The following is a 26,822-nucleotide window of genomic DNA, read 5'->3' on the forward strand; positions in this document are numbered from 1 at the left end:
AGCAGACTATAAAATACTTGGTATGTATGGTTACATCAGGTAAATGTATATATTCATGTGACTGCACATGTGTCTCCCTGTGCTCATATCCAATCCTGTGGAAAATACTCATAGGGAGGGTCAAGGAGGGTTACCAAGTAGATGACACTTGCCTCTAGATATTGTGATTAGAGATTCTGATTTCTTCTAAATACCCTCAAGTATACAGCACTGCATGAATTTAAAAAACAAAACAAAACAAAACAAAAAATAGCCACATCTATGCAAGCAAGAAAATATTCTGAAAGTAAAATGTTCTCTGTCACCAAGAAACTTCGTTAATAGAAATTCCAAGTTGAAGAGGTTAAATAAAATCCTGTTATTTGAATTAGAAATAGCCTGAATACATATCATTATATGCCTCCTGATGCAAGAACACTTCACCACTAGGAAGTGACCCTTGCCCTCCAGCAACAAAAAAGAACCAAAGAACAACTAACTTAAATCTGACCAAGCTTCTCAACTGACTGACAAAACTCTCTCCTTGACCAAACTTTAGACAGGCTCCCCTGGGTCCCTTCCAGGGGCCCTGCCATTGGCCCAGTTATTGCAAGAATCTTGCTAAGCCATCCTCCCACTCTAGTTATCTGATCAAGTTCCTCCCCAGCCCCCAAGCTTTACATCTGATATCCTGGGCCTGCCCTTAGCAAGCATTCTGTTAGACTGGTTTGTCAAAAATCCCTCTACCCCGGATGTCTGTTCCTAGTAATGTTCCATCCACTGACCCTCCCAGCCCCTCACTCTGCTCCTTGCCTATAAATCCCCATTTGTCCTTGTTGTATTAGGATTTGAGCTCAATTGTACATTGAAGTCTCTTTTCCCTATTGCAACAGTACTGAATAAAATCTGTCTTTACCACCTTTAACTAGTGTCAGGCAGTTTCTCTTTACCACCACCAATATACAGAAAATACATTAAACTACATCAAGGAAATGAAATTAGCAAAATCCACTCTGTGGAAAGCTCTCATGGCCAAATGACTCGGTCTCTTAAATAAATAAATTACAAGGAGAGAGAGAGAGAGAGAGAGAGAGAGGAGAAATGAAGAGGGAATCTACAGATTAAAAATACTCAAGGACGTGTCAACACAATATATATTGTAACTTCTGGTGGGCCTTATTTAAATTTTGATTCAAACAAAGAGCTAAATAATTACATTTTATACTATTTCAACACTGACTAGATGTTTGATGAAATTATTTCTTTTTATAATTATTTTATTACACTAGAGGCCCGGTGCATGAAATTCGTGCACGAGGGGAGGGGAGGAAGAGAGAGTATGTCCCTCAGCCCAGCCTGCACCCTCTCCAATCTGGGACCCCTCAAGGGATGTCCGACTGCCCGGTGTGGGATCGGGCCTAAATGGGCAGTCAGACATTCCTCTCTCAATTCAGGACTGCTGGCTCCCAACCGCTCGCCTGCCTGCCTGCCTGATTGCCCCTAATCGCTTCTGCCTGCCAGCTTGATCACCCCCTAACCACTCCCCTGCCAGCCCCATTGCCCCCAACTGCACTCCCCTGCAGGCCTGGTTGCCCCCAACTGCCCTCCCCTGCTGGCCTGGTTGCCCCCAACTGCCCACCCCTGCTGGCCTGGTCCCCCCCAACTGCCCTCCCCTGCAGGCCATATTTGACCACATGGGGGGCGGCCATCTTGTGTTGGAGTGATGGGCAATGTGCATATTACTCTTTTATTAGATAGGATGTTTATTTTCATGTGATGTCATGGTGATTATATTAAAAAACAAGAAACTTCATCTTTCAGAGACACATAGAAATATTTATAGACTAGGGGCCTGCCGGGAGCCGGTCCATCCTTGCTGTTTCGAGGGACCTGGCATATATGGCATACTCTTCTTGATATGTTTGCTCACCTTCTTTGCACTGTGTGTTTTAGCCAAGGTCTCCTCTCTGAGAAAGGTTGTTTCCCCAGGTAGGGATTTTCCCCTGAAGTTAGGGAGGGAATAAAACCCCTCAACTAAGTGCCAGGCGGGTAATTAATCACTTTAACTATGAACAATCATGCTTAAGCTACATAATCTTTACTCCCTGGAATGGAGATAAGAAACGCCCTAACCTTTGTAATAGAGATTGATAGGATTGAATCAACTGGTATAAATACAGATGTAATAAGACAGCAAGGGACAGAGAGAGAGACAGAACCTAGGCACAGAACCTACACAGAACCTACAGACAGAAGAACTTCGCTGGAGAGAACATGGCAAAAGATCCTGGACTGAACCTGACTACAGAAATTGGCAAGAGAACCTGACTAGAACCTGGTGACTGAACCTGGCTGGAGAACCTGGACAGAACCTGGCTGGAGAACCTAGCAAGGGAACATGGCTACAGAACCTGGCTGGAGAACCTGGAGAACCTGGCTGGAGAACCTAGCAAGAGACCATGGACACAGAACCTGGCTGGAGATCCTAAACAGAACTTCGCTGGAGATCCAGACCAGAACTTGGCTGGAGATCCTGGCTAGGCTGCTGATCAACTGAACGCTGTCTCCGTGTCACTCCTTCTTCGCCGACTCCGTCCACACCTTTGGGGACCCCTGGACCTGCTGGGGTTGGACCCCGGCAGGGGCCCGGTGCACGAAATTCGTGCACTGGGTGTGTGTGTGTGTGGGGGGGGGAGTGTCCCTCAGCCCAGCCTGCCCCCTCTCACATACTGGGAGCCCTCAGGCGTTGACTCCCATCACCCTCCGATCGCCTGATCGGCCCCTTGCCCAGGCCTGACACCTCCGCCAGAGGTGTCAGGCTTGGACAGGGGACCCCCATCTCCCCCTGATCACTGGCTCTGGCCCCCGCCCAGGCCTGAGGCCTCTGGCCCAGGAATCATGCCTGGGCAGGGGACTCCCATCTCCCTCTGATCGCTTGCTCCACCCCCCGCCCAAGCCTGACGCCTCTGACCCAGGCTTCAGGCCTGGGCAAGGGGACCATCATATCCCCCCAATCCCCGGCTCCGCCCCCCACCCAGGCCTGATGCCTCGGCCAGAGGAGTTGACCCTCATCACCCTCTGATCACCAATCACCGGATCGGCCCCTTGACCAGGCCTGAGGCCTCCGGCAGAGGTGTCAGGCCTGGGCAGGGGACCCCCAGCTCCCCGCGGTTGCAGGCTCCGCCCCTGCCCAGGCCTAACGCCTCTGGCCTGGGCGTCCGGCCCAGGCAGCGGGGACCTGCAGTGGCAGCGGGGGGCGCCGCGATTGTGGGCTTCGCTTTAGGCCCAGGCAAGGGACCCCTAGCTCCCGGGACTGCCAGCTTCGACCGTGCCCAGCTCCCATCGCTGGCTCCACCCCTACTTCCTGCTATCACTGGCCAGGGCGGCAAAGGCGCTTGATTCTCTGATCATGGCTGGGGGGCAGGGCAAAGGCGGCCCCAGGGCCGCCTTTGCCCTGCCCCCCAGCTCTTAGCTCCCCCCTGGGTTTCAGATCACTGTCAGTGGCAGGGGGCTTCTTCCTGCTTTCCCTTTCGCCTCCCTGCATTGTGCCTACATATGCAAATTAGCCGCCATCTTGTTGGCAGTTAACTGCCAATCTTAGTTGGCAGTTAACTGCCAATCTTAGTTGGCAGTTAATTTGCATATAGCCTTGATTAGCCAATGAAAAAGGTATCGTCGTACGCCAATTACCATTTTTCTCTTTTATTAGTGTAGATGATACAATGTCTTGGATTTGCATCAAACTAAAATGAGGGTAGAGTGGGGTATAGAATGAAGATGAAGTTAAAATCATGGTTAACGTTAGAACACAGGAGGTTTCATTTCATTATGCAACTCTGTCCAGTATGTTTGAAATATTCCATAAAATAAATAATAATAATTACTGAGTGAACTAAAGAATCAATAGGATATAAAAACCTGTAAGTTCATAATAAAAATAAAACAAAACAAAATAAGAGCAAGCAAACAAAACAAAAATCCTAAAACCTCATTATCACCTTCAAAGAATATTGTTGGTCTGCAAATTAGTAAATAAGCATTTATCCTGCTTTTCTTCTACTGACTACATTTGAAGCAAACAGCTAGCAAATGCAGAAATGATGAGTAAAAGTATTAGAAAAGTCACCATTTTTCAGCCCTTGATGAACTATTTGATTTAAGCATTATCAATGACTACTACTAAAACCTTCAGATTAAAGACTTCTCAGAACTTTGTAATGGATAGGCTGGGCTAATAATAGCTCAATTTACTATAATCAATCTTAACATGACAAGAAGTGGGATGTTCAGATATTATATGACTTCTGATTCCACAGGAATGAACATATATAGGACCAGCTAAATCTAAAATAAAAGCCTTGAGGTCTAACCACCAATTTATGGAAAATATGAGACAGAGAAATATGTAATCGGCCAGATCTGGAATGTGGACATTCCACAGGAAAAATGACCCGTCTCTTAACAAATAAATGATAAGGAAGAAATAAACGGTTGGAGAGGGAGAGAAGAAACTTACAGATTAAAATGCATGATCTTTGTTAGGATCTAGTTAAGCCAATTGTTAAAAAACAACAAAAACACTACTGTAAAACCATATTTCTGAAGAATGTGATAAATCTGCACATGGCTTGGCTTTTACATCAAAGAACGGTCAACTCTGTTAGGTGTAAGAATGTTAAAAAAGAAAGTTATCTGTTAGTCACTACTGAAGAAATGGTAGCTGAAAGGATAGGACATTCAAGATTTACATTTAAATATTCCAGCAACTGGAGAAGGAAGTGCTGGTGGTGATGGAGATAATGAAACAACTGATAAAAACCTGCTGAGGCCAGGTGGATGGTCACCTTATGCTACTTTCTCCCTTTCACTAAGTTTGAAAGTTTTCATAAGAAGAAGTTACAATAAGAAAAACGGGCATAGGGGTTGAAATGTTTAATGCAAACAGACAGCATTCATCTCTTGAGGATCTAAAACTCTGCTGATGAGACAGCAGTCTCTGGCAGAGAACCGTGTTAAAAACGTTGTGTAGGTTCTCAGGACGGTCTTGCAAGGCCCATCTGATATTACAGTGTCCCTCAAAGAGGCGCTTTTGACATTCTTGGTAAATCAACTTTGTGAAATGGGACTCTCTTGGCCCAAGACACCCAAAGCTAACATCACTCCCTACAGTCACTGTGACAGCAAAAGGGGAAAAAAACTCCTATTTTCTAAATGTCTCTGGAGAGCAGTGATAAACCAAGTCTAGTTGGTTCCCAGACCAGGTATTGTGCATTTAAAAAAAACAAAACAATAAAGCAGCAATAATTAATGAATGCGACATCTTCAGATAAAGTGAGGGCCACAAAAATATTAGTAAAGAATGAATTGACTATCAAAACGCAATTTTTAATTTAAAAATAGTAAAATTTATCTTAATTCATGGTGGGAGTTGGGGACAAAAGAAAATTGAAGTATATACATACAGTCAGCATTTTTCAATGACTGCTTCTTTTTGGACGGTTTGGAGATGACTTTTATCCGCTTGCTGAGGAACACACCAATGTCATCACTGTTGCCATAGAACATCTTTACAGACAACATGAAATGCTTTCTCTTGTCCGAATCAGATATGTACAATGTTTTGGCTGTGCAATAGTTCTGTGAAAGAAAAGGAAAGTTTTAATAGCACCAAAACTGTGTTGGTTATGGATCTATAACTCTGTATGGTCATGGCTAGTTTTGATCAGGCTTACATGAAGTAATTTCAATAAGGCTGAATAAAACCAACTATAAAATTACTGAAATTAATCTCTGATGACAAAGTACAGTCTTCCTTATCAAGTCTATAAAATACTAACATTGTGAACTAATTTACCCCCTCTAAAAGAATTTTAAAGACTAGTCTTTTTTTGTTTTATATAACTCTACATCTATATCATAGAATTATCAGTATTAGTGGTAATTTTTAAAAATAGAATTTTATAGCTAAAAGAAATCTAGACTGTCTTTCTGTAAAGAAAATATATAAATAAGGCCATCAAAATCCAATCAAATTATGTAAAAAATTTAGTAGTGGTTCTTCCCAAGATAGCACATTCAATGTAAACACCAGAGTAACCACCTATAATCCTGATGAAAACAAGGTCAATACTAGTTGGATGACTACAAAATATCTTACATCAGAAAGGGCTTCAATGAGTATATTTTACTTAAAAGACTCTTCTTAAAATGTTAACTTTGCCTAATGGGATAATTCATATTGTATCATCAAAAGAACTGAATTTAAAGGTACTAGAAAAACTAAATCCAGCAAGACATGTCAGTCTATCAGAAAATATATTCTGGTAATTAAGAGTTACAGCACGTGTAAAACAGCAAAGACACTTGAAAATGCTACTTTTTCAAACATGTATGAGAATTCTAAAATCTCTCCTATTCCCCCGATCTCTGTGAATTAGGGAAGGGACTAAATTAATGACCTTTTCCAAACTAGGTAAAATGATACTCAAACAAAGCTAAAGTATTTAAAATATCTGAATTATCTACTTTAAAAAAAAAATCAATGCTCTATTTTAAAATTAGGCTAAGCACATTTCTATGACTACCTCTGCTGTGTATTTCTTTTTAAAAGCAGGGCAAATGTCACTCATTTAAAAAAATAAATAAATACATTCTAGGGTTTTAATCTTTGAATTTTACTCACAGGCAATTTTAGTAGAACAAAATAATGCCATAATTTATTTTACTTCTCAATAGCAAAGTTATATTTAAATCTTTAGATGCCATCTTGAATATTTTACACTCAATTACGTTTTTAAAAATCAAAAGTGTGGTAAAAGTTTTGAGACTGTGTTCTGCAGAAGACAAAATGAAGACAAAGCTAATCATACTAATCCTACCTAATAAAGAGGGAATATACTAATTGACCCTCACACCGTCACAAAGATGGTGGTGCCACAGCCAATAAGGAGGGAATATGCTAATTGACCCTCACGCCATCACAAAGATTGCGGCGCCCACAGCCAATAAAGAAGGAATATGCTAATTGACTGCCACACCCTCAAAGATAGCGGCACCCACAGCCACAAGACGGTGGCACCCAGTCCCCTCAGCTCCACTGGAGAGGCAGGTGGGCCTGGCTATTCTGTGCGCCTACCTCTGGAATCCCCCAGCCGCCCAGGGCCGGCCGAGGCTTGTGCTGCTGGCAGTGGGAGCAGCGGAGGTGTGATGGGGTGTTGCCTTCCCCTGATCACCAGGTCACCTCCCGCCCCTGAGGGTCCTAGAACTGTGAGAGGGGGCAGGCCGGGCTGAGGGACCTCCATCCAGTGCATGAATTTTCATGCACCGGGCCTCTAGTCTATCCTATCTAATAATAGACAAACATGGTAATTGACCGTACCTTTGCTACACCAACAAAGATGGTGGCTAATTTGCATACTGCAGGCAGGGCAGGACAGTGTGAGCCGCCAGCCCACCGCCATCCAGGGCAGCCCCAAAAGACCCAGGAGCCAGCCTGCTTTGCCGCCGGGGACGCAATCAGGTCCCTGGCAGCAAGGCAGGGCGTGACCCAGAAGACCCAGAAGCTGCCTGATATGGCAGTAACTCTATCAATAAGCACTTTGAAAGTCAGTGGCATAAATGCACCAATTAAAGGACAAATTATGAGGGTGAATCAAAAACAAAACCCACTTTAAATATAAAGACACATATAGATTAAAAGTAAATGAATTAAGCTGCAGCCTGTTTTGCTCAGTGCATAGTGCATTAGCCCGTGGACTGAAGGGTTCCAGGTTCAATTCCAGTCAAGGGCATGTACCTCAGTTGCTGGCTTGATCCCCAGTCCTTATCAAAGCATGTGCAGGAGGCAACCAATCAATGTGTCTCTCCCTTTCCGTTCACTCTCTCTAAAATTCAATGGAAAAATATCCTTGGGTGAAGATTAACAAAAACAAAGTAAATGGATTAAGTAACATTAAAGAGATTATAAGAAAAATATATTCCAAATTTTGTTAGTTGTATAATGGTTATGTTTAAATTATTAACACCTAAGAAACTGGGTGAAGGGTACATATAATATGCTGTAGTACTTTATAGGTTTTTTTTTACATGTATAAGATTATTTTAAATTAAAATATTAAAAAATTAATAAAATATTAATTGAAATGTATCTACATTACATGAAAAAATCTAATTGCTTCTAGCATAATTTATTAAATTGTGCTAAAATTTACAAGGATTCAATTTAAAAATATCTAAATTCTAAATGATATAATAAAAAATATATAATAGTGCAGTTATAAGCACTTATCTGAAAATAAAAATTTAAAAGAAGTGAATTTAAAAAAGGGATTAGCCAAAGAAAATATATGCACAACCCATGGACAGACAACAGTATGGTGATGGCCAGAGAGAAGTGGGGGGCAAGAGCTGGGTAGAGGAGGCAAAAGGGGGAAAATAGGGACATCCTATATAATAATAATAAAAGGCTATACACATTGACTGAACGCAGAATGACCAGTTGCTATGATGCACACTGGCCACCAAGGGGCAGACACTGAATGCAGGAGCTGCCCCCTGGTGGTCAGTGCACTTCCATATGGGTTGTGCCACTCAGCCAGAAGCTGGCTCATGGCTGGCCAGCGCAGTGGTGGTGGCAGGAGACTCTCCCACCTCCGTGGCAGCACTAAGAATGTCCAACTAACGGTTTAGACCTCCCTTGTGGGCCTAAGCCTTTAGTTGGACATCTCCTGAGGGCTCCCTGGCTGCCAGAAGGATGTCTGACTGCAAGCTCAGGCCTGATCTCCCGGGGAGTGGGCCTAAGTCGACAGATGGACATCCCCCAAGGGGTCCTGGACTGTGAATGGGCGCAGGCCAGGCTGAGGGACGCCCCCTTCCCAAGTGCACAAATTTTTGTGCACCAAGCCTCTAGTATATATATAAAAGCCTAAGCGACCGTTACCGGAATAACCGGTCGACCAGTTGCTAAGATGCACACTGACCACCAAGGGGCAGATGCTCAACACAGAAGCTGCCCTCTGGTGGTCAGTGTGCTCCCACAGCCAACCTCCCAAGGCCGGCCAACCTCCCATGGCCCCTCCCCCTGGCCAGCCTCCCACGGCCCTGATTCGGACTGGGCAAGATGCCCCAATCAGTCCCGATTGCCGGCCAGGCTGAGGGACCCCACCTGTGCATAAATTCATGTACCAGGCCTCTAGTACAAAATAAATAAAAAAACCACAGTATTTGCATTCAAACTGATCCTTTCACCCAAAGATCTCTAAGCATTCCAATATGTTGTGGCAGGAGCCTTGTGTAAATACTTTAAAAAGCATGAATGGTCAAATTAAGCCTAACCTCTGGAATTATTCTGCAAATATAAGACAAAGCCTAGGAATATGGGTTATCAATATACTAAAGCAGACACGCATAGGGAACAAAAATGAAATTTGTATCTAAATGAAGGCAATGACATTGTAATGGCAAAATTTGATTTCTAACATTAAGGGATATGATCAATATGAGAAAACAGTGTTAACATTAAAGGATATTATCAATATCAGAAAAGAGAAAATAATGAAACCTAGCAAAAATGATAAGACAAACTAGCAAACAGGAAAGGCAAAAAAAGAGTAGAGAAGGTTGGACTACACACAAAGGGCTTTATTTTGTTTGGAAAAGGCAAACACACATATATCTCCTTGGAAAGAAAGGAAATACATCCCTAATTACAAAAGTAAGCAGTTTGAATGCACACACACACACAATCACACCTGAGATAATTTTATTAGAACTATTATTATAAAAAATATATAAGGCCAATGACCACAAACTAGTCAAATCCCGTAAGAGAAAAGGGGAGAAGTCACTGACTCAAAAAGCATTATGGCTTTAGGAAAGTGAGTAAATAAAAACTAAAGTTACATTTGTTTCATCATACCAAAAAGCTAAATTAGCTACCAAGATTCTAGAAAATGGTACATAATCAAGCTTTCTATAAATAGTACACAGTTTAACTTAAAAACAAGTCAAACATCTACTCTGAAATGAAAAAGAAATACTGATCTAATGCTGCAAAAGCATTGTGGTGATTTAAGTGAGACAGGAGCAAAGTGCCTCTTTCTCAAGTTCAGCATCCCACTGCTCAGGCTATCTTTGCCTACTTGGGCCCAAACATACCACATTCTCATGCCTTAATGCCCCAAGCACATGATTATGTCCTTCTTTCTGCCTGGAATGCCTTCTACTGACTCTTGACAAGTCTTACTTTATATAGACTTCTCTAATAGCATTTTTCCATTCAAACTAAATATTAACATATAATTTCAGCATATAGGCATTGTGCTACCCTATTAGTAAGTTTTTTAAATGCTAATAATGCTTAAGCTCTCAGGCATTCTTTTCCTCTTCTGCAAATTTCTAGGGCGTAGGGAAAGAACATAATGGTAGAAGTTAAGGCAAGATATACTAAGCATGATTCTGGGAAAGGTGAGTGGGAATGCTGTTTGGTTGGCATTACTTCCCTTACAATTGCTGGAAGCTGAAATTAGTTAAAGCAAGCAATAATTAACACGGTTATATACACTGGTCTCTAGAATCCCTGGCATCTCAATATCTAACTGTCTAACCTAATTAATAACAGTACCAAATGTTGAGATACAACTTGAGACATAGAACTCTGACTTTCTATATGAGGAAAATAGGTAAGACATTTAGGCCTATTAAATAAATTCACCACTTACATATATCCTTAACTTTGGCTCAAGGGTCATAACTTAGAAATACTTTATACTGCTTTATTTTCTTTTAAGATGAAACAACAACCTTTATTGTAATAAGTTTTATCGTAAACCTAACTTGAAATACATAGTTGACAAGTCTTGCTGATAAAAATTACAAAGATATAAATGACATAAAAAGACTCAAATGTGAAAAAAAAACTGATATTGAGGATTCTTATTGCTCAACTATATATATAAAAGCCTAAGCGACCATTCCAACAGTTGCTATGCCATGCACTGACCACCAGGGGGCAGATGCTCAAAGCAGGAGCTGCCCCCTGTTGGTCAGTGCGCTCCCACAGCCAACCTCCTGTGACCAGCCAACCTCCTGCAGTCCCTCCCCCCAGCTGATTGGCCCTGATTGCCAGCCAGGCAGTTGGGGGCGGGGGGGGGGGGGGGGGAAACCCATGCACAAATTCGTGCACTGAGCCTCTAGTTCTCTATAAAAGGGCTAAAACTGAATTTGAGAGTACAAATCCCCTAGCTCACCACCCTCAATGCTGCCCTCCAACCCCTCCTAGGGCCAATTAAGGCACTCAATAAAAATATATTAAATGACAAACTAGCTTTTTATGCATTATTTTAAAAGACATTTATGTGGTCACTAAGATCAGAACTAACCATCTTTTTAAATTTTAATATCAAGGGAAAACAAATGTTAAATGCTAAGTCAATAAAGAATTATTTTTGAATACCAAAGGTACAGATTGAAATGACAGCTCTTTAAATTTATAACATAAAATTAGTAAAACTAATTCATACGTTTCATTCCCAGAAAATTAATTTTTAAAAATCCCTAAAAGTCTTACTAAAGCTAATTGTGGCTGTGCTTGCCTATAGCATAGTTCTGCTCCACAAAGAGGTGAGGGAAAACATTTATGATCTTTATAACCCAAGTCAATGCCTCTAAGAATTTATCTCTATCATTTTGCTTCTAGCATAAGACTAAGATTAAAAGAGCAGAGTAAAATACTATTGAACTATGCATTTATCATTTGAGCATCACACCCCTCTCAGATGAGTGATTAGACTCCTAAACTTATTACTTCCAATGGAAACCTGATTCACAGCCCGCTAAAGCTGCTGGCAAGCTGAGTGCCACCATTAGATATCAACAGCTTGAATGCCATGAATCATGACTAGACCATAGCCATTTGAGAAGTTTATTTCTGGTTCTGATTTATATTTTAAAGAGATTGCTACCAATAGCTGACTTGTACATACTTTAAAACATTTATATCATGTCTTATCAGGGGGCCTGAAAACTCAAATAGTAGCCAAATAAGTAATATAATGTAAATGGTGAACCAGGTATACAATAAAGAACGGGGTGGGGAGGAGGAACGAATCACTACCACAAAAACAAATAAGGACACTACTAGATTCTGGTACATGGTGCCTTTATGGGGAATCAACAGTTTTAATTTACCTTTCCTTCCAAGTTCAGCTGCTGCATTTCTTGGTCACTATTTCCTATTCCAATAAATGCACATGGTTGAGATTCTTGTTCAGAACAACCATCCCGCTCCATTTGTTCTTTTTTTTTCTTCCATCCGCTGCCCATAAGATACACACAAGGAGGTGGGCAAAAAAACCTGAAACAATTTGAACAAAAACAATGCAATTCAATTTTAAAAATGCATTTTCTTGTCTGAACATCCTATATAATAAAAGTGCAATATGCAAATTGACCGAACAGCCAAACAGTGAACCACCACCCGGACAACCATCCGGGACCACACTATGACACCCACTGGTGCCAGGCCAGCCAAGGCGGGTGTGATGTGATTGGTCAGGGGCTGGCCATCACCCCATGATTGCCCCACAGAGAGAGGCCCAGGTCACCAGCCAGCGGGGTGATCAATCAGGGGAGTTCCACAATCATCCCAAAGAGGGAGGCCTAGGCCACTGATCAGGGGGCTGCAGTGGGTGGGTGGGACTTCCCTCTGCCAGGGAAGCCTGGGTGCTGGAGAAAAGCCAGTGCTGGCAGTGGGGGGAGGAAGGCCTACTCTTGCACGAATTTTGTGCATCGGGCCTTTAGTAAGAATATAAAAATCATATTGAACTGCACTAAGTTAGCTCCTAATGAAGCCCTTTCTAATGCAAATAGTCACATGAGGATACCAGAAGCAAAACTTCCACTAAGACTACATTTGTTCAGGTAGGACTCACCTGTGTAGAGTGATGCACTCAGTTTAGAGTTCTGAGCTATTAAAGTTCAGCAAATCTAATGTACTCTAACATATTACAAAACACAATACACCACACCACAGGATCTGCAATTACTAAATAGGTCTCAAAATGAGGTAGTATTAATTAATGACATTATTGCTATGGATATTACAACTAACTATCCTATCTAATAAAAGAGAAACATGCAAATTGACCATAACCCTGACACACTTCCCATTGGCTAATCAGCAGGATATGCAAATTAACTGCCAACCAAGATGGCAACCAGCAGCCACGCAGTTGAAGCGAACAGGAGGCTTGCTTGCTCCAGCGATGGAGGAAGCCAAGGTTCCCCGCATGCCGCAGCCCGGCTCTGAGCTGCAGTCTAAGCAACTATGTTGCAATTACAGAAGCTAAACAAGCTCCAGAGACCTGCTTTCAGCCAGCTTCAGCCTCAGAGCTTAGAGCTGCAGTGATGGCAACAGAGTTTCAATTATAGGAGCCAAACAAATCTAGAAACCTGCTTTCAGCCAGCTTCGGCCTCAGAGCTTAGAGCTGCTGTGATGGCAACAGAGTTTCAATTATAGAAGCCAAACAGACCCAGAACCTGCTTTCAGCCCTCAGAGCTGGAGCTGGCTCTCAGCTCCAGGGACAGCTATAGAAGGTAAATAAATCCCAGAATAAAAAAAAAAAAGAAAAAAAGGAAAGGCTGGGAGCTTAAGTTGCCCTCCAGCCTGAAAACAGCTCTCAGGCCCTCACCCAGACTGGCCAGGCACCCCAGTGGGGACCCCCACCCTGAAGGGGTGTGACCAGCTGCAAACAGCCATCAGCCCGTCATCCAGGCTGCCCAGGCACCCAGGCGGGACTCCCACCCTGATCTGGGACACTTTCAGGGCAAACCAGCCGGCCCCCAACCGTGCACCAGGCCTCTATCCTATACTACAGGCAGGGCGGGACAGCGCAAGCTGCCATCTGGGCCCCATGTGCAGCCCTGGGCAGCGGGGCATAAGCCCTGCCCCCAGCCAGGACCCCTGTGTGCCACTTGAGCCTCCAGCTGGGACCCCCGTGCCGCTTAAGCCCCGCACTGCTAAGCCCTGCCCCCAGCCGGGACCCTATGACTATTGGAGAGCAGAAAAGTGCCACTGGGCCCTGGGTCGCTGTGGTAATCCGGCCATCGCTAAGTAGAAAAGTGCGGCCTGTAGGCAGCCCCCAGCTGCGCCTGATCCGGGAGCAGGAAAGCAAGCCTGGCCTGAGGGCAGCCCCTAGCTGCGCTTGATCCGGGAGCAGGAAAGCAAGCCCGGCCTGCGGGCAGCCCCCAGTTGCACCTTCTCCCTGGTCGCCATGAGGATCCGGGAGCAGGAGAGCAAGCCTGGCCTGTGGGCAGCCCCAAGCTGGGCCTGAAACGGGAGCAGGAAAGCCCGGCCTGCAGGCAGCCCCCAGCTGGGCCTGCTCCCCGGTTGCCATGGAAACCTGGCAGCGGGAAAGCCCGGCCTGTGGACAGCCCCCAGCTGGGTCTGCTCCCTGGTCGCCATGGCGATCCGGGAGCAGGAAAGCCCGGCTTGCAAGCAGCACCCCTATCCTGGCCATAGCTCAAGGGAGAGTACAACATGCAATGGAGGCCAGGAGCCTGAGAGATCAACACAGAGGGGCTCCTGCTCCAAGCTTCCATGGTGTGGCTGGGGGCAGGCCCCCGGCACAGACACACACACACACACACACACACACACACGGCAACTGCTTCGAGCCTACGTGGCGCGGCTGGGGGCAGGCCCTAGCAGACAGACACACACACACACACACACAGGACGCCTGCTCCAAGCCTCTGCTGCCAGACTGTGGCCATCAGTAGGACATCCACTGAGGGCTCCCAGTCTGTGAGAGGGGCAGGCTGGGCTGAGGGAACCCCACCCCCCAGTGCAGGAATTTCGTGCACCGGGCCTCTAGTATCATATAATTAACCTATAAAATAGAATTAGAACAATGGCCAAAGTACAGACTTTCAAAATAGCAATAAAACTAGTAGAAGTAAAAGTAAAGTGGATGATCACTGAATTATTATGCCTTATATATCTTAAACCCACAACACCTGGTGCATGTGGACAAGTGAAAGAATAATACACTGTATCTTTTCAACTCTCAAGACTTCCAATACCTTTGTTTCACTAGTTGCCAGAAACCTGTCCTCACAAATTCTTCCCACCTAGAGTAACATCCTTATAATCTTCTCTTTGGCAATTAAAAAAATATCTATTTCAAAGCCTAGCTCAAGCCCCATCTTTTACATAGTTCAGATCATCAATCTAGTCCTTATCTACACTAATAAAAGAGAAAAATGGTAACTGGCGTACGGCGATACCTTTTTCATTGGCTAATCAGGGCTATATGCAAATTAACTGCCAACTAAGATTGGCAGTTAACTGCCAACAAGATGGCGGCTAATTTGCATATGTAGGCACAATGCAGGGAGGCGAAAGGGAAAGCAGGAAGAAGCCCCCTGCCACTGACAGTGATCTGAAACCCAGGGGGGAGCTAAGAGCTGGGGGGCAGGGCAAAGGCGGCCCTGGGGCCGCCTTTGCCCTGCCCCCAAGCCATGATCAGAGAATCAGGCGCCTTTTCCGCCCTGGCCAGTGATAGCAGGAAGTAGGGGTGGAGCAAGCGATGGGAGCTGGGCACGGTCGAAGCTGGCAGTCCCGGGAGCTAGGGGTCCCTTGCCTGGGCCTAAAGCGAAGCCCACAATCGCGGCGCCCCCCGCTGCCACTGCAGGTCCCCGCTGCCTGGGCCGGACGCCTAGGCCAGAGGCGTTAGGCCTGGGCAGGGGCAGAGCCTGCAACCGCGGGGAGCTGGGGGTCCCCTGCCCAGGCCTGACACCTCTGCCGAAGGCCTCAGGCCTGGTCAAGGGGCCGATCCAGTGATTGGTGATCGGAGGGTGATGAGGGTCAACTCCTCTGGCCGAGGCATCAGGCCTGGGTGGGGGGCGGAGCCGGGGATTGGGGGGATATGATGGTCCCCTTGCCCAGGCCTGAAGCCTGGGTCAGAGGCGTCAGGCTTGGGCGGGGGGTGGAGTAAGCGATCAGAGGGAGATGGGGGTCCCCTGCCCAGGCATGATTCCTGGGCCAGAGGCCTCAGGCCTGGGCGGGGGCCAGAGCCAGTGATCAGGGGGAGATGGGAGTCCCCTGTCCAAGCCTGACACCTCTGGCGGAGGTGTCAGGCCTGGGCAAGGGGCCGATCAGGTGATCGGAGGGTGATGAGGGTCAACGCCTTAGGGCTCCCAGTATGTGAGAGGGGGCAGGCTGGGCTGAGGGACACTCCCCCCCCCCACCCAGTGCACGAATTTCGTGCACCGGGCCCCTAGTCCTATATAATAAAAGCTAATATGCAAATTGTCTCCTCGACTGGGAGTTCGACCAGGGGGTGGGGCCAGCCTGCTAACCGCCCTCGGCCCCTCCCCACAGCCAGTCCAGCCCTATAGCCCCTGATCGGGGCTGGCTGGCCGGACCCCACCCATGCACAAATTCGTGCACCAGGCCTCTAGTGTAGGTTATAATTTGCTTTTGCTCAATTACATATTTTTACTTGTACATACTTTAAAACATTTATGCCATGATTATCAAGGGGCCCGAAACTCAAATAGTAGCCAAATAAGTAATGTAAATGGTGAACCAGGTGTACAATAAGTAAGTAAAAATATCCTTTAATTACCCAAAGAGGGAGGATCCCTCCCTTCTTTCTTGAACTACCTAGCCCTCATGGTAATTCCCACTTTTTGTAGTTATGAGTATAGGAAATTTTTCTTAATTCAAAACCACTGTAAGAAAAACAAGAGCTTAAATACAATTATAATTAACTACTGGTGTGTGGCTCTGATGACAAGACAATAGGGCAGTGATGGTGAACCTATGACACGCATGCCAGAGGTGACATGCGAACTCATTTTTTTGGTTGATTTTTCTTTGTTAAATGGCATTTAAGTATATAAAATATCAAAAATAGGTCTTTGTTTTACTATGGTTGCAAATATAAAAAAATTTCTACATGTGACACGGCACCAGAGTTAAGTTAGGGTTTTTCAAAATGCTGACATGCCGAGCTCAAAAGGTTCGCCATCACTGCAATAGGGAATGGCAAGCCTGTGAGTATACCAATCACACTGCTGAACACAAGTATATGGGCCTAGTGTTGGTCACATCCTTCAATTGTTCAATAGATCCCTGAAATCAAATTTTAGAACGTGGCCACTAAATGATGCTTTGTAAGCCAACAATATGCAGACTTAAGAAAACTGTATACCTGCTGCATACGTGTGTACATGCATACACAGACACTGTAGACTGGATTTGGTGCTCAGGCCTTTCTACCAGTAGTAATATTACATTCTTGTTTGCTCCCTTCTCAATACCTATTACAATATTGATTGAATAAAAATATATGATGGCATCCTAGCCAGTTGTCTCAGTGGATAGAGCGTCAGCCTGGAGATTTAAAGGTCCCAGGTTCGATTCTAGTCAAGGGCACATGCCTGGGTTGTGGTCTCGATCCCCAGTGGGGGCCGAGCAGGAGGCAATCAATGATTCTCTCTCATCGTTGATGTTTCTATATCTCTCGCCCTCTCCCTTCCTCTCTGAAATCAATAAAAATAGTATTAAAAAGATATATATCTATATGATGGCACCTTCTTTTTGCTCAACTTTCAAAGACTACTTAGAGGCAATCTACATATTATACAAGAAGTGAGCTGGGCTTATTTAATAATGTTAATTCACCAAATTATTTATTGTACCAGGTGCTGCAAAAATAGTAGTTTCAAAATAAAGGACAAAAATTTCTGTCCTGATGCAGCTCTCATTCTAATAGGAGAGACAAACAATTTTTTAAAAAGGTAAATGAGTAAAAGAATGTATATAGTCTGTTAGCTGGTGATAAGTACTGAGAGAGAGAGAGAGAGAGAAAAAAAAAAAAGCAGGAAAGAGGGCAGTTAAAATGTCCAAGACCCAGTGGCTGGGGGAAAGCTTCTGTAGGAAGGTGATTTTGAGTCACAACCTACAGTCACGGGTGTCTGACAAACAGACCAAGTGGCTGGAGTAGGGAAGAGGAGGAGAGAACAACAGATGAAGCCAAAGATAATGGGTAAGTAGATCAAGTAGGCCTTTAGGAGTCAAGCTGAGTAAGGAGGGAAGCCTCTGGAGTTTCCTCATATTTATCTAAACCATCAGAGCAGCTTTCATGCCTGCACACTTTCACAGTGGACACAGAGGTCACAGGCGAGGCAGTGGGCTCAGCTCCAGGTCACTCCAAGGTCAGAGGGATTCCTGAATTAGCTGGGCTAGTTCTGGAGTTGGCTCAACTCAAGTCCACATCAGGAATCGCTCTGGTCTCTAATGCTGAGAGCTGCCCAATGATTACCATGGCACAGACTCAAACACCTAACTGGCATACATACTCTCAGGAATATCAATTTTGGAAACTCGTCTCCTATTAGTATTTTACTGAACATTAATGTTAAGACTTCTTAGTAAATTGGTATACCAGCTATAAAATTCAAAGCGTTGTGCTTTAGTATAGCATACCAAATATAGTAGTCAAATCCCATTAAGTTTTCATAAAAAGTACTTATATTCCCCATCTGAAAAATATAAAGAGGGCAAAACCTGTAAAAGACTAGGTAGTACTGATTCTCTCAAAAGTCCTGTGATAAAAGGGCATGAAACTAAAAAATGACAGGAGGCAAGACATTCTTTATCACCCAAAGCACTGACCAAGGTTCTTTACTGAAAGTGCTTTTTCAATCGTAATAAACAAACAGAAAAAGACTCTTAACTGCCTTTGAGCTAGCCTTGTTTTTTTAACCAACTCTACAACTATCCCAAAATATTGTGAAGAAAACAGCAAATCCAATATAATCGAAAGAGATTTCTAAAATGTGATGTCATTTTAAAAATATTTAAAATATCCTAATATTACACCTCCTAAAAACAGCTAATGAATCAAACTTTCATATCCACAACTTCAGTAGTAACATAATAAAATAGAAGATAAGTTTATGCACCAAAAAGAGGGTAGAATTTAAAGGAATGGTGATGTGGGGGGAGGGACCCTAAGTAATGATTAAAACACACCTTTCTAATGAGGTGTGAAATACATTTTTAAAATTTGAATAGATTGTTAATGTATACAAAAAACTCAGCGAGTAAAAAGTTTGACCATCAGGAGGCCAGCTAACAGAGTTTAACAGCTGCTGTGAAAGGATATTCTATGAAACAATGTGCCTTTATTTTCTAATCTTTCCCAGTAGCTCTAAGCACCTATGACAAACATTGCTTTTTTATGCCACTTGGTGGCGATATAAACACATTTATGATTTTACTCATTTTCTAGTTCAATCCATTTTCATCTTCAGAGAATGATTCAACAACTTTTCTCTTATATCCTGAGATAAGATCTGAAAAATACCTTACAGATTCAAAGAAGTCTTTTTATTCAGCCCAGTATTTAAAATAAGTTAGGTTAGATGAAACCCAAGCACATAATTTACATTATCTGATCACCTTTGCAGAATCATTACCCTTTGGTGACTATTCAATTCAAAAGCAACAAACAAAACAAAAAACACCTTGGAACTGTCTGCATGCCATAGTTATCTCAATTAACACATTCTCAGTATGACTTCAGAGTCCTACTCTAATTATCTAAATGGCTTTACTGCCTCAACAGCATCACCATCACCTTCATTACTGCTTAAGTACTTTCCTTGACAAAGCTGAAGGAATGTTAATATCAAATGGCATCCCCATTTCTTTAATGGAAAATATCCTCTATACAAAATAATCTTTAAAAGTTTATTTTTCAACTTGCAAAGTTCTTCTTTCTTCCATGAAAAGGTAAAACTAACTACTAACATAAATGGGATACCGGATGTGCTAAGCAAACAAATTTTGTTATCAGGCACAAAAGTTAGTCTGAACAATTTATAATTAAAGAATTTCCTGACCAAACTTTTCCAGCATCTTTCACTCGAGTTATTTTATACGCTAAGAGACTGTGGTCATGTCCCCACGATACTTCACGCTTTATGCCTTAGCAGCTTTTCAGAAAGGCCCAAATCTAGATCAACAAGCAAGAAGGCACATCTTCCTCTTCCCACTGTGCACTCTTCTCAATGAGTAAGGGACCAGACCTCTTCCAGGAAGGCTGGACTGCATGAATGTTTTCTTACTATGAATACTTAAAAAAAAAAAAAAGTAATTTTAACTGGTTTCCACCTTTATTGTAAAACTAATACATGTCCACTCAAGAAACATTAGTACAAACATGTAAAAATATAGGAAAGTAGTTACTCTAGGTCTTTTCATCGTTTTCCCTTCATTCTTTGGAGGCTAGAAGCTTAGGCTCTTCAAGCTTTCCTTTGAGTGGTGTTTTAGATTGGCCAGGCCATATCCAAATAATAGGAAATAAAGGCAACCACAATAAAAATAAATAACCCTTAAATCAAGATTTTAACTTGATAAGCCACTACAACTTGTTACTCATATACTTTTAACAGTGACTAATAAACAGGGACGTTATCTGGACTTAGATGTAATTTTTTGAGTAGCTCTGCCCTTCTGTTATTGCCACTAGGCCTGTTATCCATCATAGCATTAAATGACATCCTAACTTTTAAAATTCTCACTAAAGATCCTTTTGCATAGTACCTGGCACCTAACAGGTCATCAGAAATAAAGAAATGAGTGAATGAATCCAATCGTACTAAAATGCACCTTCAAAAATCCAGAGAAAGGAAAGCAGCAGTGCCTGAATTGGTATCCACACAGTAAATATGTCTAATCTTATTTCCATTAGATCTAGCCCAGCCTCACTCAGCTGATGGTAAAAGGAATAATCCTAGGCAAAGTTTATTTACAAAATGGATGTCTTTAGGTATCTTAACCTCATCCTCAAGCCCTGTTGTAAATAACCAACACTCAAACACAAACTGGAAGGCTATGGAAATTAGGGCAATAAAAAGAGTGAGACATTTGGAATTATAGACCCAGGAGTTCTAATCCTGGCTACATGGATTTCCAAAGTGAACCTGGTATTTGATTTCTAGTTTACTCACTCACAGAATGGGGATTATAATATACCTATTTATAAGACTATTCTGAGAATTAAAATTTAAAAACACTTGTAAATGCACTTCCAAAACAATGTCGGGCTCAAGACTGGGAAACTTTCTTCCTGAGATTCACTGTGAGGTGCAAGACTGGCCTAATTTGAGATTCATCTCAAATAATGAAGGTATTGCCTTGCTAGGTTTTGCTTAGGAAAAATCAAACCAAAAGCAAAAAGAAAAAAAGAGAAAACACCAAACCCAAAAAGCAGATGATCGGCTATGCTCACACTCAATTTAAATTCTCTATCTCTCTCTCTGAATTTCGAGTACAACTTCATAAAAAAAGGAGCCACTATCTTGCTTTGGTCTTTATGTCCCAAACTGCAGATACCAACTTTTTCCAATATTTACTGTAAATCAGATGATTAGTTCTACTAGTAAAGAAAGATAAAATAATCAGAAATTTAGCAAGCTTGAATGATGATATACAAGAACACTTCGCAGTATGAGTCCTAAATACTGTTTTCACTTGTTCATCCTATTTGAGGACAAAATTATCATTAAATAGCTTCACCTACTTTTCAGCTCAGATTTAGAGAACTTTAAGGAAGAGACTCCTTAATTTTCTTCCAGCATGTAAATTAATTTAATTATATACTTACATTCACTTCTTATACGTATGTTAAGATTTTCTTTATCTATGATTCCACCCTTCCTTTCAACCCAACATCCAAACCTGAGTTTTCATTCCTTTTCCCACTTTAGTTTCATATCTTTCTAGCCAATTCAAAAAATCTTTCATCTTCCCCCATAAGCAAGCCTTTCGTCCATGAAATGCTTAATTTAAAAATGCTGTCTGAAAGACAAGACTAGAGAAACTATTAACAAGAAAATTCTAGGAATAAAGTGAAAAAACAAACAACCAAAGTCCACAATCATACATCATAAATACTGAAATTTATAAAATACTGTGACAAGTACTAAACATAAAGATCACTTTGTTGTAACTTAATTTTGGCCAATCTTACTTATAAGCCATTTTTGTAGTACCAACATTTATGTAGTACTAACTCAACTGTTGTTTTTCCTTTTTTTTTAAGATTTTTTATTTCTTTGCTTTTTTATAAAGAGAGGAAATGAGAGGGAGAGGGAGGGAGGGAGGAAGGAAAAGAGAGAGAGAAACATCAATCAGCTGCCTCCTGCATGCCCCCAGCCAGGGATCTGGCTGCAACAGGGATATGTGCTCTGACTGGATCAAACTGGCAACCTTTTGGTAGAAGGGACAATGCCCAACCAACCAACTGAACAACACTGGCCAGAGCTGTTTTTTCTTCATCTGAACAGACACAGGGGCAAGGTGGAGAGGACTGGGAGCTCTTTTCTTTATAATCACTCCATAGTTCAATTCAGGGGTTTGTTTAGTCTTTTCCTTTTTAAAATGGTACTCAGGCCCTGGCTGGTTTGGTGCAGTGGATAGCGCGTCAGCCTGCGGACTGAAGGGTGCCTGATTCGATTCCAGTAAAGGGCACATGCCGGGTTGCAGGCTCAATCCCAGTGGGGGGAATGCAGGAGGCAGCCGATCAATGATTCACTCTCATCATTGATGTTCCTATCACTCCCTCTCCCTTCGTCTCTGAAATCAATAAAAATATATTTTAAGCCCTGGTGGTTTGGCTCAGTGGATAGAGCATCGGCCTGCAAACTGAAAATATATTTTAAAAAAATGGTACTGAGGGTCACATCCTAAATAATAATCCTATATAATAAAAGCCTAATAAGTGTCCGACCGTTCGTTCGACTGTTCAGTCACTATGACGTGCACTGACCACCAGGGGGCAGATGCTCCGACCAGTAGGTTAGTTTACTGCTGGGGCCCTGGAGCCCTCCTGTGGTCCCTCCCCAGCTGGCCAATCTACCGCAGGCCTGCCTTGGCCAGCCAGCACCGATTGGCCCCAATCAGGACTGGGCGAGATTGGCCGGACACGCCCTGGACGAATCTGTGTACCGGGCCGGTTTCAGCCCGATCCCCGCAGGGCAGGCCGAAGGACCCCACTGGTGCACAAATCCATGCACCAGGCCTCTAGTTTATTTATAAAACTACATTTACCACCAAAAGGAAAGCTACTTTTTTGAACAAGCTAATATATCCCAGAAATAGAATATCGTGAAGCCCCAAAGAAAAATTATAGATTACAGTTTGTAATTATCAGGGATTCAACCAGATGATCTCGACTAAATCTGCCATAACTCACTTTGTTTCTCCTTCAATAGAGACAAATCCCTACTTTTCATTTTGTACTTGCAAATAACCCGAGAAACAATTTTTGCATATTAACACATCATTTGCAAATTCATGTGACAGCTATAATGAACTACCCACCAGAAAATAATAATCTTACCTTTTTTCATTTCCATATGACTTCTGTGCAACTTTTGCGTGAAGAATAAGTACTGTTTGATCCCCTCGCTCTTTTAAGTAATTCCGCATTGCTTCCCTAAAATAAAACACAAATATTACTATTACAGGGGTGAGGTTTAAAATATTACTAAGCTCTGTAATGAGAAAAATGCTGGTGAGTATATTTTAAACAAGCAAATCTAAAAGCAAAAACATTAAGACAAAACAAACTCATGAACTAAATTTAAAGCCCATTATACAATGGGGCAATAAATACTGCTCATCTTCAACTTTATACTTTTTTCTTTAAAAGAAGAAACTGTCTTTCATTCTTGGAATTTATGATGTAACTGAGCTAAACCACAATTACAATTCCAGAATCACTATGTACATTGCTAAATTTGGTTTTAAATTGTTCATAAACTTAATGACATGCAATACTTTGTATTTAATTATCTACTTATTAGAATGAGTGTTTCTCAGTGAATACAAAGCCATAACAAATCATTAGGTCATCCAAAGTTGTTATTATGTTCTTAAAATAACAAGCCTTACATAAAGACTAAAAAAGGGATATCTCATGTACATATAAACACACAGTTACTGAATAAATTTTGAGGGGAAAAGTTAATTTTTCCAAGTACAAAGCACTCCAACTACCTATTTATTATGTATAAATTATATAAAAAGTTCCATGTGTTAAATATATTTATTTATTCAATTATTTTGCTAAGCAGTATAAAGAACATTAGATCAAATTTATAACTATGAATCAGCAGAATCCCAATTCTGGACATTTGCACACAATGCAAAAGTAAAGCAAAGTTGTTTCAAAGATAATAATCAGGAAACAGTTTTAATAAGTTAAATGCTGTTTTACTTATCTATACTAATAAAAGGGTATTATGCTAATTAGACTGGGTGGGCCGGACATCTTCTGGACATCCGACTTCCTTCAGGACAAAGCCAGGGTGGTGGGGGCCGAGGCAGAGGCAATTAGGGGCAATCAGGCCAGCAGGGTAGCAAGCAGTTAGGGGTGATCAGGCCAGTGGGGGAAAAAGCAGTTAGGGGTGAGATCAAGCCAGCAAGGGGGAGCAAGCAGGTAGGTGCGAGATCAGGCCAGCACAAGGGAGCAAGCAGTTGGGGGTGAGATCAGGCCGGCGTAGGGGAGCAAGCAGTTAAAGGATGAACAGGCCGGCAGGGGAGGGCAGTTAGGGGGCGATCAGGCTGGCTGGGGAGGGCAGTTAGGGGGCAATCAGGCCGGCAGGGGAGGGCAGTTGGGGCATTGAGGCTGGCAGGGGAGTGGTTAGGGGGTGATGAGACCGACAGGCAGAGGCAGTTAGGGGTGATGAGACCGACAGGCAGAGGCAGTTAGGGGCAATCAGGCAGGCAGGCAGGAGAGGGGTTAGGAGCCAGCAGTCCCGGATTGTGAGAGGGATGTCCGACTGCCGGTTTAGGCCCGATCCTGCAGTCGGACATCCTGAGGGGTCCCAGATTGGAGTGGGTACAGGCTGGGCTGAGGGACATGCCCCCCATGCACGAATTTCATGCACCATGAAATTCTATCTAATAGCATCTATCTAATAGAAATTCTATATTCCAGTATCCTATCTAATAAAGTGGTAAGATGCAAATTGACCATCACACCGTCACAAAGATGGCAGCACCCACAGCCACAAGATGGCGGCGCCGAGTTCCCTCAGCCCTGCCAGAGTCCCCCAGTCCTTTCAGCCCTGCAGGGTGTGGGGAGGAGTAGGTGTGGCTGGACCCGCCCTCAGCCCCCCAGCCACCCAGGGCCAGCCCGAGGTGCAGGCAAGCCTCAGATGTCAGCTGCCCAGCCGCCCAGGGCAGGCTCGAGGCGCAGGCAAGCCTTGGATGGCAGCTGCTCAGCCGCCCAGGGCCACCCAAGGCTTGTGCTGGTTACCTAACCAGGGCCGGCCAAGGCTTGTGCTGCTGGCAGTGGCAGCAGCAGAGGTGTGATGGGGCGTCGACTTCCCCTGATGGCCGGTCGCCTCCCGCCCCTGAGGGCTCCCAGACTATGAGCAGGCCAGGCTGAGGGACCACCCCCCCCCCATCCAGTGCATGAATTTTCATGCACCAGGCCTCTAGTTATAAATAAAAGACGAATGTATTAGGATAGCTACACAATAGTAGTACAAATGTGGGGAATTCTAGACTTGTAGCACTTAGAGAAACTATGTGGCCTGGGGCAAATCATTTAACCTCATCCAGACTCAGTTTCCTATCTGATAATAACAGATGATATTGCTAATCTAACACAAAGTGGTTGAGGGGTTTAAAGGAGATAATCTAGAAGACAGTATTTATGTTTACTAACTGAAAACCTGTTAGCTGCAAGACCAGGCAGGTAACAATGGTCCAATATATTGAGAATTAATCCCTATCCCTTAAAAGGGGCTTTAAAGTTCAGTGAAGACAACAGCTCAGAAAACAAATTGTAATGAAATACATGATCCAAAGAGGTATGATCAGTAGGGGAATGTCTATGTAAAGGAGGGGAGGGGTGATAAAGGACTACATGCTAGGAAAACTTCTTAGAAGAGGTCATCTCTGAAGTAACAGGAGTAGACAGAACAAGTAAGCATCCCAGGGTCTGGGAGTAGTATGGAAAAGGTCACGACCAACCCTGCACATTTGCGTACAGTGAGATAATCAAGCTGAGGAACAAGGCAGCCAAGACAACAAAACAGCAGCAACATTCCTTGAGTGTTTACTAAGTGTCAGGTGCTTAGCTTAACACTTAAATGCATCATTTCATGTAATCCTCAAAATCCAAAAGGGTATGTGTGTCTTGCCCAATGTCTTGCAATTAACAAGTGAGAGTCAGAAATTAGAATCTCAAATTCTCTTAAGATACTAACGTAAGCCATGGCCATGAATAAAGCTGACAAGTTGGGAGTCAAATTGTGAAAGGCCTGCCAAATCCCATGAAATCTGACATTTGTAACTTAAATACTCAGTATGAAAGTTTAAGCTAATTCAAATATCACTCTGATAGATGAGAATCAAAATGGTAGCAGTTAATAAATTTTTTAAAACACCTAGAGAAATACTTAAAGTATTAAAAAAATACACACAAAAAATCTCGTTGAAAATTGAGAAAAGATCATTTACTTTTTTATCTTTACCCCATTGTAGAAAACACCATGTGTGGAACTTGGATTTTTCAATCTACACAAAAGGCAATTAAATGATCTTGAGAATTTTTAAACAATTAATTTTCCTTCTTAGTTAATTCTAGTGGTGGAATAGAGAAAAGATTAGACAACAGAGAGACAAGACACACTTGAAAAAAGGCTCATATACTAAGAAAGAAGCAAGAGGAGGTAGTAGAGAAGATAGAAAAGACTTAACAACTCTTTATATCTTTTGTTTGGGGAGAAGTGGATATATATTAAGAAGCTGA

The 26,822-nt window shown here is 42.9% G+C and overlaps 1 protein-coding gene across 6 annotated transcripts in view; it reads right to left on the reverse strand.

The window, feature by feature from the left end:
- Window positions 1–26,822, reverse strand: part of RBPJ (recombination signal binding protein for immunoglobulin kappa J region) — a 104,371-nt gene that overhangs the window by 11,514 nt on the left and 66,035 nt on the right. For all 6 annotated transcript variants that reach the window (XM_081083066.1, XM_081083063.1, XM_081083064.1 and 3 more), the window contains 3 exons: window positions 23,397–23,492; window positions 12,166–12,331; window positions 5,442–5,616 (listed from right to left, as the gene is read on the reverse strand). In XM_081083066.1, the coding sequence (XP_080939192.1) occupies window positions 5,442–5,616; window positions 12,166–12,331; window positions 23,397–23,492 (437 nt within the window). The remainder of the gene's footprint in view (window positions 1–5,441; window positions 5,617–12,165; window positions 12,332–23,396; window positions 23,493–26,822) is intronic.

The sequence above is a fragment of the Myotis nattereri genome, assembly GCF_964212035.1.
Source record: "Myotis nattereri genome assembly, chromosome: 1".
In the NCBI taxonomy this organism is placed as follows: Eukaryota; Metazoa; Chordata; class Mammalia; order Chiroptera; family Vespertilionidae; genus Myotis; species Myotis nattereri.